This window comes from Nuphar pumila, chromosome 11 (assembly GCF_984573655.1).
Source record: "Nuphar pumila chromosome 11, dmNupPumi1.hap1.1, whole genome shotgun sequence".
Classification (NCBI taxonomy): domain Eukaryota; kingdom Viridiplantae; phylum Streptophyta; class Magnoliopsida; order Nymphaeales; family Nymphaeaceae; genus Nuphar; species Nuphar pumila.
The window spans coordinates 448845-465625 of record NC_143259.1 but is presented as its reverse complement, the minus strand read 5'-3'; the positions used below and the strand labels follow the sequence as shown (position 1 = coordinate 465625).

General features: G+C 37.4%; 1 protein-coding gene across 2 annotated transcripts in view; it reads right to left on the bottom strand.

Moving 5' to 3' along the window:
* Positions 1–1657: 1657 nt before the first annotated feature.
* LOC149821536 (SIT4 phosphatase-associated family protein) overlaps positions 1658–16781 on the bottom strand; it is a 48842-nt gene continuing 33718 nt past the window's right edge. Inside the window, exons 16-19 of one of the 2 annotated variants that reach the window (XM_089979950.1) lie at positions 3780–3921; positions 3399–3428; positions 3113–3186; positions 1658–2854 (exon numbers count right to left, since the gene is read on the bottom strand). In XM_089979950.1, coding sequence (XP_089836076.1) covers positions 2014–2854; positions 3113–3186; positions 3399–3428; positions 3780–3921 — 1087 coding nt within the window. In that variant the 3' untranslated portion in view covers positions 1658–2013. Of the gene's footprint in view, positions 3027–3112; positions 3187–3398; positions 3429–3779; positions 3922–16781 lie in introns of both variants that reach the window. The other variant, XM_089979949.1, reaches the window with a different exon arrangement.

Sequence of the window (16781 nt, the reverse complement as noted above, 5' to 3'; positions counted from 1 at the left end):
AGCCGAGCTTAAATGGATAAAACCTTAGGTCCTTAACCAGAAACTGATCTGAAAGCACTTTGAACCGGTCTAAAACAGCATCGAACAGGTTATTCAGGGGTTCAAACCGGTTCTGAACCTTATGAACCGGTGTCAAAGTAGGAACAAAAGTTCATAAAAACCCTATAACCGTATGCCAAAATTCTTGTATTTCTTATATTTATGAAAACAGGGTCTTAGCATCTCAAAACCGATGAGAAACTGAAAGGAATCGATCAAAAACAACTTCGAACCGATCCTGGAAAGAGTCAAATCAGTCCTTGATCCGATTTAGGCCAAATAGTGCCTGGATCTGGGTCAAAATCAGTTCAAACTGAATCTGGGTCGGACTCGGCTTTAAACTGGATCCGGGTTAGACCCGATTTGAACTGGATCTGGGTCAGACCTAGAGTTTAACCGGATCTGGGTCAAACCCAGTTTGTAATCGAATCTAGGTCAGACTCGGGGTTTAACCGGATTCGGGTCAGACCCGGTAGTAACCGAATTCGAGTCAGACCCGATATGAACCGGATCTGGGTCCAAACCGATACCGAACCCGATCCGGTTCCACCCGATTAAAAACAAAACTGTAAAACAGAAAACCTGAGGGTTTTCTATTTTTCTACAAAAGGGGGTTAGGGTTAACCCAAATCGCCGCCAACAACCCGTCGCTTGTCGACGACCCATGTCGCCACACTTGTCAGCAACCTTCATGGAGCCCGAACTGGCGCTGCACCTCTCCTCGCCCAACGGTAGAGGAAACATGGCAAATGCATCAACAAGACGCCGGACAGAGCTCGACACCAAATAAGCGGTCGACGAAAGCTTATGCCTCCCGACGATGTCCTGATGGTGACGACAAAACCCCCTTCTGTCCAACGATGGATCGGACAAGAGAATGGGTAAAAACTGGAAACCCCCTTGTTTTTTCTTTTGTCTATCGCCCAACAACGACCTGCATTGTTGGACGACCAGAAACACATCCTGCGCAACGGATGGGGTGTGTGGGCCCATAATCACCTCTCCTTAAATGGTGGTGGCCTTGCGCTGAGACAAAAGCACAGCAAAGCACAAATATTGTTATGAAAACAGTATATCAGCAGGAGAGGTGATGCGTACCTGAGGCAGCCATAAAAGTACTCTTGCTAGTGGTGAAGGTCAACTGGAGTAGAGATTGATCGAAGCAAGGAGTGGTTTCTCTTTAGTCAAACTGCGGCCCTCCACAAGCACAGACTGTCGAATGCAGTCAGTGAGCAGGACCGATTCCCTCAACCGGATGAAAATACTTCGAATGGAGAAGTAAAATTCTAAAACCCTCTATCGTATTTCCTGTATGTAAAAAAAACTAATTTTCACTGTGTATTTGCCGATGATTAGGAGGTCGCTCGTGATGCCCCTTTATAGGCACAAAGTGGGAACGGTCTGTGCAACCGTTCCCCCTTGATTTTGTGCGGGTTTAACGGAAGAAACACTTTACGTGGGGGAGTGTTATCCACATCGTGGGTAACCACCACCAACGTGGTGGTTTATCCCAACAAAGGGTGAAAACAAATTTCATACTTCAGCATGCATCCCCGGATAATTGTCGCATGGAAGCTTGCGAGTGCAAGAGAGAGAGAGAGAGAGAGAGAGAGAGAGAGAGAGAGAGAGAGCTATCATGTTATTCTAGAAGATTAGCCGACAATGTCCTCAGGAGAGCCCATCGAGGACCAGCAAGCTGCTTCAATCCAGCTTAGTTCATGACCTTGTAAGATCCTAATCGACCTGTAAAGAAGGATCAACTTCACACAACAATGAGTGGCCGAGCAGCGGCCTTGAAAGGTTAAACCAGATTACTCCAAAAATAAAGTGTACGGAATCAACAACATTATCAGAGGCATCCCGACCATCTGAATGCTCGCCAGGGCTATATTTTGTGGAATGTTTCACCTTCAACCTCGGAAAGCGATAGTTATCTCTGCAGCGATCAAAACCACAAATTTTATACCTCAGGAATCAGGATACTTCCTCCTGAATGCGGCAATCCTGATCAACACGCCAGTAATTCATATCATTGAACTCCAAATCTCCAGTACCCTCCTCACGGGATTCCTCCTCCTCCGGTGACAAAGGCAAGCCACACTTGAGAGGCCCTGCTTCCCCTACAATCCCTTCTTTGAGAAACTGAACCATTGCCTTCTCTGTTCCCCCAACTTCCACACCAACAAACTCAACATCATCTTCAAACAGAGACGGCACTGATTTTTGGCTTGAGTTGCTACCAATCAATCTCTCCTCACTTGAAAACGATACATGCTCGGCACTGCTGTTGTTGCACAAGGCTTCCCTTGCTGGATTGGAGTTTGACTCGGGTTGTTCGGCATCTAGTGTATCTAATGGAGGAATAGTATAGTCTGAATTCCTATCAGACATACTGCCCTGAAAATCTGGTGTTTCCCGCCAGCCAACCCAATCCGGCAGTGACTCTTCACCAAATAGATTCTTCTCCACCAATTCATTCTGCAAGAAGCTAACATGATCAGAAATAATCACCTTTTCCATATCTGAGGATAGTGACTTCACACAATTCAAATTATTTGCATCTGTGGGACTATTTCCCACAATTGCATTCCCAGTAGATCCAAAGGAGGAGGTTGCAGTGTCATCTAAGTCATCTTCTCCCACAACCACCTCATCATCACTGCTACTGCTACCACCACGGCTTGCCAAACCCTCACCAGAGTCACCACCATTAAGATTAATGTCAACCATCCTTGATGGTGAAGTGCCAACAGACTCACTTCTAAGTCTATCTTGTTGGAAAGCAAACCAATTGGAATTTGTAAAAAGGCAATCACTGCAACAAGAAGACCAGATCAATTAGTAACAACTAAAATCAAGCGAGCAGATTGATCTCTCATTTTCAACATAACCTAAGAGATTACCTATCCTGACTCTTCACAAACCTGCCCAAAGATGATATAACTTGAACAGATTTATCATCAAAATACACATCCTGTTGACAACCACTGCATCAAGGAGAATATATTGATATTATCAGTGAAAACCAAGAGAACAAATTCATTTTCATTTGCTCTATACCCTAAGAGATTACCTTTCCTGATTGTCCCCAAGCCTGCTCAAGGATGACATAACAGCTTCAGCAGATTCATCATCAAAATATACATCCTGTTGTTTCCAGAACCAGTCTTGGTAAACAGAACAAAAAAAAAAGAAAAAAGAAACTACTTTTGCAGCATAATTCAGGACAAATATTAAGAGTGCAAACCATCACTATATACAAATAGCTCACACAAGATAGCAAAATATCTAGAAGTTTTCAAATCGGAAAGCTCAAAAGTGTGAAGAAATATGTGCAAATATATAGTGTCGTAAAATACCTCGTCATCTCGTTCAATTGACCCATGAACCTGTAAAAAAATCAGGGCAATGGGCCATCAGTACAAAAGCTAATGTCATTTTGCGCAATGAAGAGTATCTAACCAAAGTACTGCCTGACTTGAGATTGAGTTTACAGTTGCATGGGAAGTATGTTTCAACTTCACATGAACTCAGGCAACTAAAGTCAATAACTGGATACTGAGGAGCTGGACCCAACCCATATCATACCTGGGGAGCATAGTTCCACTATCCATGGACTCAGACAGCTAAAGTCAGTGCCTGGATACTGTTGAACTTAATCCAACAAATCTCCTCAGACCATGATCAGGTCCATGTGCAAGTATATCAGATTATTTTACTCAGCAATAAAGATATGGTACCTCTTGAGGATCTTCACTCTCATATATGCCATATCTAAAAGCCTGGCTCAGGTTGTTAGCTATGGCAGCTATATCAAAGTCTCTGTCACGGAGTTCATCATCATCACTATCTCTTGTTCGTTCCTGCAATGCAGTTGGACGGCTGCAATTGAGATTATAGTTAGAACGTATTTAGTTAAGGCAACATTATAAAAGCATCACAGAAATTCAACTTAAAGCAGCAGATACATGCTTATAGAAGATTCACATTACATTTATTATAACAAATGGCCAAAGTTTTAACATTTAAACTAAGAGCATATATCCCAACAATTCCTCTTAACAGTCCTGCTTCAAAAATGTGAAGCAGTATACCAGGTCAAACTAACTACAGAACCAAACGCATCAGATAAAACTAACTACTGTATTGAAGTGAATTATTGATTGAATCTCACGCACCTTAGATCAAGCAATCTGCAATTAACAACCAATTGACAGAAGCAACAATTTCATAAAATTGCTTCCTAATACTAAATTAAGCAATGATACAAATAACCTCATTGAATTTGCAGAAGATAGAATAACAGGACTAATATGAAACAGAAAATGCATCAGATATTTTTCATCAAAACTATTAAGACTTAAAAAGATCATCCAGTAAAAATGTATAGGATTCTTGAATGCGTGCTATGAGATGACCAAGTTCTATTTAAGCATTTGAAGCAATTAGAAATGAGAAGAGCATCATGACAAGATTATTCTTAAGTGTAATTACCAAAAGCCAAATGCAGCAAACAAAAAGCTAAGAAGGATGCAAACAGCATTTTTTTATCATAGGGAACAACAATTTGCAGAAACATAATTCAAGAGGCCAATGAAAACCAATTATCCTATGGTTAGGGGTGTAACTGGATCAGTCAGTTAGGGCCTTATCAGACCCGATTCCGAATCGGGTCTAAAAGTAAGACCCAAACCCAACCCAATCTAATTCGGGTTAGGGTTAGGGTTAGGGTTTGGGGTCGGGCTTGGCTAGAAGTTGTGGATCCATGTGGGTTAATGGGTTCAGGTATGTACTGGATCGGGTCTTTAATGGATCCATTTTGATTCAGGCCGGGTTTGGGTTTGGGTATGACCGAAAACAAGTAGACCCCATGATCGGTTCGGGTTTCAGCCTGGGTCTTGATATGATTAGTATTCTAGACCTAATTACAGTCCAATAAAAAAATATGTAAATTAATGGAATCAACTATTCATTAAGAAGGTTAGATGCTAACAAATGAGAAGTTTATTAACTATTATAAATAATGCCAAAATCTAAATATAAAAAGAATATTTCCATACCAACCAATCATTTGAAGTTGAAATAAAAAGGCATCAATGATATATCATATTCAAAATGTATCAAAGTTTGGGTTTGGTTCACATATAAAACGGGTTTGGGTACATAATCGATTTGGGTTCAGGTACGAAGCAAGTTTGGGTTCAGGTCGGTTCAATAATAAAATGGGTTCGAGTACATAATTAGGTATGTTTGGTTATATGGAAAACCATTTGGGCAGGGTCCAAACGGGTTCTGGTCTTCATTTGCAATACCCAAAACCCGTATGCATATATATAGGGGTGAACCCCCTCTTGTATGATTATGCTTGTCTCAAGCATTTATATGAAAACCATTTTACATTTTTTATGCTCTCTCTTACCCTTTAGTGGCTTTGTGCTTGTATTCTTGTATTGACCCATAAGTAGTCCTTGGTTGTATGCACTCTTGTGTGTTTTGTTTGTAAGCCCATAAGAGGCATCTACTTGTGTTTTTTTATTCATTACATGGTATCGAAGTCATGGTGATCTCCGGTTGAAATTTGCATTGGAAGATTGTGTGGTGGACCGTGAAGATCAGAGGAGCGTCGGTTTGGTGCTTCGGGAAGCGTCTCATCAATCTTCAACATTTTCTTCTTTTATTTTCTTCCCCCTCTTGTATTCTCTCTTTCTCTACTTATTTCTCTTTGCTTTCATGGTCGACAAGGAAGTTGAAATCATTATTCTCATCAAATTTGATGGGACCAACTACAACAAGTGGGTCACCGGGGTAAAGAGAATAATAATGGAAAAAGAACTATGGCAATTGGTTGATGGTTCTACTCCGGAACCTTAACTCACTCTTACAAAAGTTGTTGTGGGAGAAGATGGTGTGACTAAAAAGGAAACTCTTAAAGGCCAAGAGAGAGATGAGGCTCTCTTAGATTACAAAAATAACTATAAAGCATGGGAAGTCATGCTAAAGTACTCTCTCTTTTCATGGGAAGCATGTGTGAGAAACCATATGAGAACATTTTTTATTTTGAGAAAGCGGATGAAGCTTGGACTTTTATCAAGCAAACCTATACTCAAAAAGATGGTGACCATAAATGGGAAATACATAACAAGATCCACAATTGTAAACAACATGACAAAAGTGTGCAAGAATACTATGGATCATTAAAGAGACTTCGAAACCAAATGGCTAAATTTGAGCCTATTTGGGACACATCAAATGAAGCTCTTCTAAGGAAAAAACAAATCTTAGAGGAGCAATTCTTTCAATTTATGCAAGGCCTTAGACCTGAATTCAAACAAGTGAGGGTCACCATTACTCATCGTAACAAAGATGAGCCGCCACCTCCATATGAAGTCTTGGTCGAAGTATGCATAGGAAAGACTAGGTCGAAAATCATGTTCCAGCCCAAGGAAGCCTAGGATAATGTGTTGGTCGTCTCAAGACTTAGAGCCAATACTCACATATACAAGCCTCCTCATTTCACCAAATCTAATTTTAGAAGGAAACGCAGCGATGAAGGAAGTAAGAAGATTATGTCGCAATTGTGGACAACCGGGGCACATCAAGTCTTATTGCCTCAAGTTCAAAAGAAAAGATTAGCGAAGAGCGGCGAGCATAAATTCATCGCATGAAGACAATAATGGAACTAATGAAGATTTCAAATCCATTGGAACTATGTCTTTGTCTCAACTAGTGGAGGATCTACAACCATTTCTCAATGGATCATCTTATTCTATCACGAGTGTCATGGTCTCCTCATCTTCTCCTCCAGGTACATCCTTCCATAACTCTTTGTTCTTTGAATGAAAAAATAATTCGAGTGTATCTAATGTTTTTACTGTGGATGGCTCTTCTCTTGAAATAAAAGGGGTTGGAGATTTTAAAAACTCTTTAAATTTTTCTATACCGAAAATTAGATTTGTTTCAAAACTCAATTTAAATCTTCTTTCTGTTTCTCAAATTGTCAATCATGGTTGTAAAATCTTTTTTTTATCGAACCAATGCTTGGTGCAAGATCTTCAGTACGGGATGCAAATTGGGAAAGGCCATAGAGAATGAGAATTTTACTACATGGATAGATTGATTCTTCCAAAAACTACTTTTTATTACAATGTACAAGATTTGGATATTGTTTTGTGGTATAAAAGGCTAGGCCATCCTAGCAATCTAAATTATCCAATGTACCCCATTTGAGAAAATTTTGTAATGAAAATTTGATTGCATTCTTAAAAAAATGAAGGTCATTTCCTTTCAAGAAAGAAAGGTTTTTTTTAACCACTCAAATTAATACATTCGGATACATGGGGTCTGACATCTGTTATCTCTAAAGGCGGCTTTGTTTATTATTTGATCTTTGTTGATGACTACATGGATTTATTTTCTTAGGCACAAAAATGAAGTATTTGAGATCTTCAAATCTTTTCATAACTTAGTCAAAATTTTATTTCAGTCTAATATAGCTATCTTTTGTTAAATTGTACATATATGTATATAATATATTATATGTATGTATATAGAAATATGTGTATGTATGTATTATATATATACCTATTATATATATAATATATACATATTGTATACACACACACACACACACACATATATATATATATATATATAGGAGGTTGGACATCTTTGGACCCAAGTCAACTTCAACTTAGTTGACTTGGAGACCCAACGGCTGGATTTCCAGCCATTGGACTAAGGCCCAACGAGTAGAAATCCAGCAGTTGGGGCCTTGTCCTCTCTCTCTCTCTCTCTCTCTCTCTCTCTCTCTCTCTCTCTCTCTCTCTCTCTCTCTCTCTCTCTCTCTCTCTTGGCTCTCCTCTATCCCTCTTACGTGTATAAATAGGGCATATCCCCATTGTAAAAGTATGCTTCTTGAATACTTGTTCTTCAATCAAACATTTTATTTTTTATCTTTTGTGTATGCCCTTAGTGGCACTTGTGATTGTGGTCTTCGTAGCATTTGTGATTGTGTCCTTGTTGACACTTGTGCGCGTGTATTGCACTTAGTGGTTAGTGATTTGTTGGTGAATGAAGGTGTTCAACCCCCTCTTTACATGGTATCAGAACTTGGAACTATTGAAGCCTATTTGAAGATCTTCTTAAAGTGTTGGTGATCTTGAAAGAGTTCGAAGTGATTGTGTAAAACCATTGGTGGAGTGCTTGTATTCCACATATTGCTTGTTCTTCCCTCTTTACTTCTTATCTTCTCTTTCTCTATTCCTTTCTTAGCCCTTGTAAAATAGATGATAATGATAATGTCACCATCAAATCCATAAAACTTGATAAATTTAAATCATGTAACAAGGGCTTCTATTATGCACGGGGACTAGTAGATGGGTTCGATCCAAAATGTAAGCTAGTTCTCACCAAGGTAGAAGGTGAGAAAGACGTGCCTTTAACCGAAAATGAAAAGACCAAGGTTATAACCTCTTATGAGAAAAAGTGAAAAGAAAGGAGAATGGGACATGTCACGATCATGTATATGCTTATTAGTAGTATAAATGTGAAAAAATGTTCAGTCTTGAGATTATCTTAAAAGAATGTAGTCTCTTAAAAATATTGCACATATATGTAACGTACAAGACAGAGTTCGAACTATGGTCCAAGGGGATAAAACTATTAAAAAATATTATAATGACCTATCCAAACTTTGAGAAGAATTGACTCTTCTAGAGCCAAAGTGGCATTGTCCTGAAGATATAGAACTTCACCAAAGACAAATAAATGCGGAGCAGTGTGAACACCCCAAATTTTCCAAAAAATCCAAAAATGACCTCTTTGCCCTTGACCTCCGTCCTCTGAATAATCAGGTAAATTTTTAACCAAAAATTTCATTCATCCCTTGGATTCGTTAGAATTCGGACCCAAAGTCTTAGCTCTGACCCAATTTTGATCCAAATTGGATCCGATCCCCCTCTTTGAGAAAAAATTCAAAAATAAGAACCCGAATTCTCAAAAGACTCTCTTTTGTAAATATTTTTGCAAAACTACAAAAAATCAGTTTTAAAATCTTTATTTCTCGTAAATCTTAGGATTTTTTACAAAAAAAATAGAAAAATAAAACAAAAACCAAAAAAATGGAAAAATTTCAAGGAAAACGAATGGGTTTAATCTCTTAAAAACATCAAATTTTTTTGCTAAAAGCCTCGGGAGCCCCCTCTTTGTAAATACCCAAAAATCAGAGGGGGGTCCTCTACAAAATCACTGTTTAGGGTTTTTTGTAAGGAGAAGAAGGCCGAAACCCTCAGCTGCCCTCTCTCCATTCCCTCATCTCCCTCTCCATCGCCACCCATCTCCAGAGAACCACCGATCCTCAACTTCCCCATCGCCTCCTCCATCTTCCGCCAACCGTCGGATCAGCCTCCCTCCTCTTCAGCCATCCGATCCCCAACGGCCTCTACCATCTTCCCGAACCTTCTTCTCCCCTTTAAAAAGAGCTCGCAGGACACCCCACTCGATGATCCGTCTTCACCCTTCCCTCTTCTCGCTTCCGTTGCAATTGCCTCTTCACCCCTATTTCTGGTTCCGTCTTCTTCCCCTTTTTTTTCTTTTCTGGGCATCACCAAAGGAGGATCGACCTTGCAGCAAAGCCAGTCTCATCTACGCTCCTCTTTTTGATCGACTGAAAGCAATCGGCTTCTGAATGATCAAACCACGAGAGCCCCACGAGCAGACCATTTCTTCATCTCTCCTTCAAAGTTCTTGCTTCGATCAACAAATACGGGAGGTGCTGATAGCCAAAAAAAAATTGCGATAAGCCAAAAAAAAAATCTGAAGGTAATTTATCAATCTCTTCTTCTTATGTTTTCTCCACCTGCCATGTTAATTCCCAGTTACATTGTCTCGCCATGTACATTACCCATCAAGATACAGCTTGATTTTATTTGGTCAAGATGAATACACGTGGTCTAAGAAGGGGGCTAACTAGGTAAATTTTTCTCGGGTTATGTATTGTCCGAAATTTTGATATTGTAAGTGTGTTCAGTAAATAATAATAGTGTTGTTTATAAATATAGGCACATTATCATAAGGGCACGTTACGCGTGTCAAATGAGCATAGGAAACTATATTGTGCATATTCTCATTACCTCAACAGCAAACTGTATTGTGTGTACTATTTGCAAATTGGTTTTTTTGAATATAGCAAACTGGAACGTCTCAAGCTTTCACAGTTTTTTGTGCTGTTTACCCATCTATAACAGTGTCAAGCACTGTTATAGCCCTTCATATATCCGTAGCCATGCTTTACACTACTGCAGTCTCCCACATACTCCACCATACTGCAATTTCCACTTGTACAACATCTACTGTAATTTTCTGCAAGCATGCAGCAATACTTAGGCACTGCTGTGACTTCCCTAGTGGCATTAGTAGAGGCACTAACCACTATATCATGTATACAGCACCCCTGTGCATTTCCACCATTTTTTGCCTTCACTACCATCAACATACACCCTCTTGCTGAGTGCCTCTATTAGCACTTTACCTGCATTTCATGCAACAGCGCCCAGCCCTGTTGGGGCTGTTCTTTCAGGGTATCTGCAACAATACTGTTGTGATTTTCATGTATCCATAGCCATGCCAACACTGATGTGGCTCCCATTTTTTTTTTTACGCCTTTAGCAGTGTTTAAACCTGTTGTGATCCTCCTGTCACCTACACTTGTCAACCAACTAGCAGCTTCCATGTAACATTACAGCACCATGGTGCAAAACCCCCAACTAGTTCACTGCTGTCATGGGGATCTTGTAACACATTTCCCACTGTCATATATCACAGCCCCTTATATCTTTAGCACACTCCATCTATGTCACCCATTCTCAACACCCCATGTATGCTCACAACAGTGGTAAACACTGTTGTGATTCCCTGTAGACCACCAATGCCCAGCATCCTGCTACAATATTATTTGCAGCAACATCACCGTGCTTACAGCAATAGGTATTGTTCTTACAGCAGTAGGTATAAGGTCATCCTCACTCCCATCTCAAACACAGTCACTACTCATTGCTTTGCAAAGTGATAGACAATCCATCTTTCACTGAAAATCGTTTTATATGAAGATTACGTTTAGGCAATATGTGGATAATCCTTCATTAAAACATGTACATATGTTTAGGTAGATATCCATGACTTTCTATTTTGTGAATATGTTCTTCCTATATAGGGGTTTTCACTAGCATAATGTATATTCATTTCTTCCTACGTATATACACTTCATCTTCTAGCATTTGCCTCATAGATTCAAGATTATAAACCTCTTTGTTATATGCATCCTTTACTCTGTATTAACTTGCATTTTGCAGAAATTAGGCTATTTTCCTTCTTAGATTAAGAATGTGAATCTCAATTTCATTCTGGTAAACAGCTAGATATTAATGCAAACCTTACATTTCCAGCACTAGATAGAATAAATGAGCATAGTCAATGTCATGAATGACTTGTTTTCGTGCTTTTGCTTTTAATTTTCAAAATTTCACAAATGAGAACACGAATGGCACGTGCACTGTTTCGTAAGAGGTAATTAATCCTAAGTTGATGATTTACATCAATGGCCATAGTCAGGATGTAAACAAAACTTAGGATTTTTATCTTTTATAAAATAAACACTGGATCCACAATGAATCCTCTTCAAAAATCATCATATTTTCAAATATTCTCTCCTTTTATTAGAGTTTAACTTAAAATTAGCTCAAAATATATACCAATGGCCATAGTCATGGTATACTGAGAGTTAATTTCATTTTAAACTCTATAAAAGCACAAAAATGTGTTTTATTCTTCATCTGAATTTAAATATAGATTATTATATAATACATTCAATGACCATAGTCAAGGATGTATTATATTTTCAATCTTATTTTAATTCATTTAAAGAATAGAATAGTTTTTCAAAAATTCAATTTCAAATTCTTTAAATTCATTCATCACTTAGAATAAGAACTGCATCATATTTTCAAAATTCCCTTTTCAAAAAAAATCCAAGTAATGTAAATATCTTCTTCAATCAATCTTCAATCATTGTACAATCCAATTCATCTTTTCATTTTCAATTCTATTTCATTTTCAATCTCAAAATCCAATTTAACTTTGAGGTCAAAAATTCAATTTTATATTCAAAAATTCCGATTCAAATCAAATTTCAAAGTTCAAAGTTCAAATTAACTTTGAAATTCCAAAACTCATCTTGTATTCAAAAAAACTCAAAGTTCAGCCTAAACTTTGAAATTTCTGATTCATCCTCTGCTTCCAAATTCAAAATTTAAATTGACTTTGAAATTCATTTATATATTCAAGATTCAAAATTCTAAATTTCATTTTCCAAGTTCAGTTCAAAACTTGGAAGTTCTTGATTCATCTTCTGAATTTAACAACTCCAAATCCATCTTGGGATCCAGAATCCAATTATACTTTTTGGATCCCAGACCTCAGATCCAATTTCCTTATAGGATCCAGAATCCAACTTCACCTTGGATCTCAAATTACAAATCCAAAATCCATCCTAGGATCCGGAATCCAATTCTACTTTGAATCTTAAACTTCAGATCCAAATCCATCTTGGGATCCAGAACCCAATTTTATATCGGAGCTCAGATCTCATATCTTAAATCCATCTTTAGATCCACTTTCATTCCAAATTCTAGATTTCAAATCCAATTCCATTTTCAGATCTCATCTGAACTCCCTAAGTCCATTTCTATTCTTAAATACCATTTGATTATCTCAGATCCATTCCAAACTTAAAAATCCAAATTCAATTCCATCTCAAGTATTCATTTTCCTTTCTTAAATTCAAAATCAAATTCAAAGTCCATTTTTGACTTTGAAAAACTTCATTTCCTTTCAATTCAAAGCTTCAAGTCATTCTTTCTCATTTATTCTTCCAATCCTGATTTACTTCAAAGACTTAGAACTTCTCTGATCTATCTTAAGTTCTAAGTTAGATTCAAACATTTCTTCATTCCCTTACTAAGTTCATCTCAGAATACTTGGAAATTTCTAAATCAATTTTTAAAAAAAGAGCATACATCCTTGCATTGCACAAGCATGATGCTTTGTGCATTTAGAGTTAGAATAAATTCTTAGATTATATTTAGGCAAAGCAAAAGGCATAGATTCGATCCTTGGTTCGATTACCCCTGGTAAAGGCGCCAGGAACGGTCGAACCTCGTACCGACGAGCGGATCCCGTCTCCCAGTTTTCCCGCAAATATTTAAAAAAAACGGAGGCAAGTAATCTTTTAAATCTTTTCAAATTAAGGTCAAGTGAAAACCCGCAAAATAATTCTTCTTATCTCTTTCTCTTTCTCTTTCTTTCTTTTCTCTTCTCTCTTTTTCTTTTCTCGCTTTTTATTCTTCTCCCTTCAAAAAGGAGGAAAATAGAGGTTAGAAAAGGAAAAGAGAAGGAAGAGAGAGAATATTACGAGAGGAAAAATTTTGCGATGATCACAGGTTTTGTGACCGAGAATATTACCAATTCATTAATGGTCTAAGACCAAAATTTGATCTACAAAGTTTGTTCTTGTCCAAATAGGAAAAGTGCCCTCTATTGAGTACACTATAGAAAAGTTGAGTATGGAAGAAAATAGATTGAAGAAGCATGTAAGCAAAATGAAGATGACTCGGTCATAACCGTTTCTAGACTGGAAAACTATGTTTGTGAATATAAGTCACCTCACTATAGAAGACAAGAAAATGACAATGATAGAAGAAAAGTATTTGTCATAATTGCTATAAACCGGGACACATTAGGCCCCAATGTCCTAAACTAAAAGGGACACATGAGAATAAGGTTGCATCGATAGAATCTCCACAAGAGACGAAAGATATTTCTACATCACAAGATTCATCCATTGTGAATTTGTATGTCTAAATTAATGGAAGTGCTTCAACCTCTTCTCAAAAGAGCATCTTCCTCAACTGGAGTTGTTTCATCTTATTTTAATCCCAATAAAATTTCTGGACTTCTTGATTCTAGTGCATCTTTTCATATGACTCTAAACAAAGATATTTTATTCGAACATCATAACTCAAGTATGTCAAATGTTTTCATAGCCGATGGTACATCTCTTCAAATTGAAGGAATAGGAAACTTTGAAAAAATCTTTCAAAATCAGAAAGACTTTTTATTTCAAAAGTTTGTTACATCACTAAACAAAACTTAAATCTTTTATATGTTTCTCAAATTTTCGATTGTGGTTGTAATATTTTTTTCTCTTTAAATGAATGTTTGATACATAATCGCCAATCAAAGAAGTTGATTGGGCAAGGCCATAGAGAATGGGGACTTTACTATATGGATTTTTTGAAAATACCCAAAGATACTTTTTGTTGTAATATCCAAAAATTGAATTTAAATATATGGCACAGAAGATTAGGATATCCAAATGTATCCAAAATCCAGTATTTTTCAAATTTGAAAAACTTTTGTAATCTTAGTGATTTCTCTTGTGAAGATTGTGTCCTTGGAAAAATGAAAAGATTGTCATTCAATGATAGAACTTTTGTTTCATCTAGACTACTTGAGCTTGTGTATTCAGATGTTTGGGGTCCAGCACCTGGATTTTATCTAAAGGTGGATATGCTTATTATATTATCTTTGTGGATGATTTTACTAGACATACTTGGATATACTTCCTTAAGCATAAATCAAAAGTTTTTTCCTATTTTAAAAACTTTCATAAATTAGTTACAAATAGCTTTGACAATGAAATTTATACATTTCGGAAAGATAAGGGGAGAATTTGTCTCAAATGAATTTAAAAATTATCTTATTCTCCATGGCATCACACATCAAAGATCTTGTCCTCACACACCACAACAAAATGGTTTGGCCAAAATAAAACATAGGCACATCATTGAAACTTCAAGGACGTTACTTATTGCAAGTCATGTGCCCAAAAAAATTTGGGCAGAAGCTTTCCTAACATCTATCTATCTTATAAATAGAATGTCATCCTCTTCTTTACAAAATATTTCTCCTTTTGAAAAAATAGTTAAAATCTCACCTGACTATGACAGATTATGAGTCTTTGGTTGCCAATGTTTTGTATTAACAAAAATGGCAAATTTTCACCTAGATCTATTTTGTGTGCCTTATTTGGTTATGCTGATAACCAAAGAGGATACAAGTGTTATGATCCTAAAAATGAAAAATTGTATATTTCTAGGAATGTTACCTTTTTGGAAAAAGAAAATTTCTTTGAAAAAGATCAAGCTAAGGAAGTAATTGAGTACCCTTTTTTATTTGACCTTGGATTCAACCAAGATGGTATTATTGAATGTGATTGTGAATATGATTTTGAAAATGTTATTGAATCAAGAGATAATGAGTCTCATGATGATCAATCTTGCTTACAATATTCTAGAACGAGGCATCAAAAACTTTCATGTGCACTTAATCAAGGGCGATGGTTCCCTAAAGCGATATAAATCTAGGTTAGCAACCAAGGTTTATTCTCAGGAATATGGTACAGACTACGATGAAAACTTTGCACCAGTAGCTAAGATGACCTCGGTTAGAACCATGGTTTCCAGTCGATGAAGCGGGAGCGGAAAGCGATACAGCAAGCGAGGCACTTTTAAAATTTTAGGAAGCGGAAAGAGTGGGATGACTTAGAAGCGAATCACGAACCGTCTCGAAAGCAACCTAGGAAGCGAACCGAAAGCAACCTAGGAAGCGAACCGAAAGCGACCTAGGAAGCGGGAGAGAAGCGAAAAAAAAGGAAAACAATAAAAATAAAAAAAGGAGAAAGCGAGGGAGAAGCGTGGGGGAAGCATGTTTCCTATAAAAGGGAAGCATGCTTCCTATAAAAAGGGAAGCGCGCTTCCCAAAAAAAGGAAAACGCTTCCATGTGTGTTTCCGAAGCGCGACGTTTCATGCTTTAAGAAAGCGTGCTTCCTCATTTGCCTAGGGGCTTCCGGTAACTCTGGTTAGAACCCTCGTAGCTATAGTTGTCATTAGAAATTGAAACATTTATCAAATGGATGTCAAAAATATATCCTTAAATGGTAAATTAAAAGAAGTATATATGAATCCTCTACCAGTAAGAAAGGTTTTTAATCTTTATAAAGCCTTGTACAACTTAAAACAAGCCCTAAGGACTGGTATCTATGTCACATGGACTCGGCTTGGGAGGTGACGCACCCGCGTCGACACGCCCCGACACGGGTGCGGCTTCGAACACGGGACGGACTCGGTCAATGAAGAGTCGGACTTGGTCAGCGCACTGAGGCCGAGTCCGTCCATGTTTTGGACTCGGTCAATGTTGACCAAGTCTATTTTTGTCCATTTTTAGGATAAAAAATGTATAAAAACTAAAAAAAATCTTTTATATATTTTTTTAAAAATATATATACTTTTGTCTTTAGCAGAGAAAGACTGTGCAGAGCACAGTCTTTACCCAGACTGTGTTGCACAGTCTTGTGCAGAGCACAGTCTTTAGCGCTAAAGATTGTGCAAGAATACAGTCTTTAGATATATTTTTTAAAATATATATATATACGTGTCCCCGTGTCCAAAATTTTTGAAATTGAGCCGCACCCGTACCCACACCCATGTGACATAGACTAGTATGATAGATTCAGTTCTCTTATGATTAAATTTGGTTTTACATTTTGTTATACTAACACTACTATGTTTGTTAAGAAATCTAATGCAAGTATCCTAATTCTCCTTCTCTATGTTGATAATATGATCAT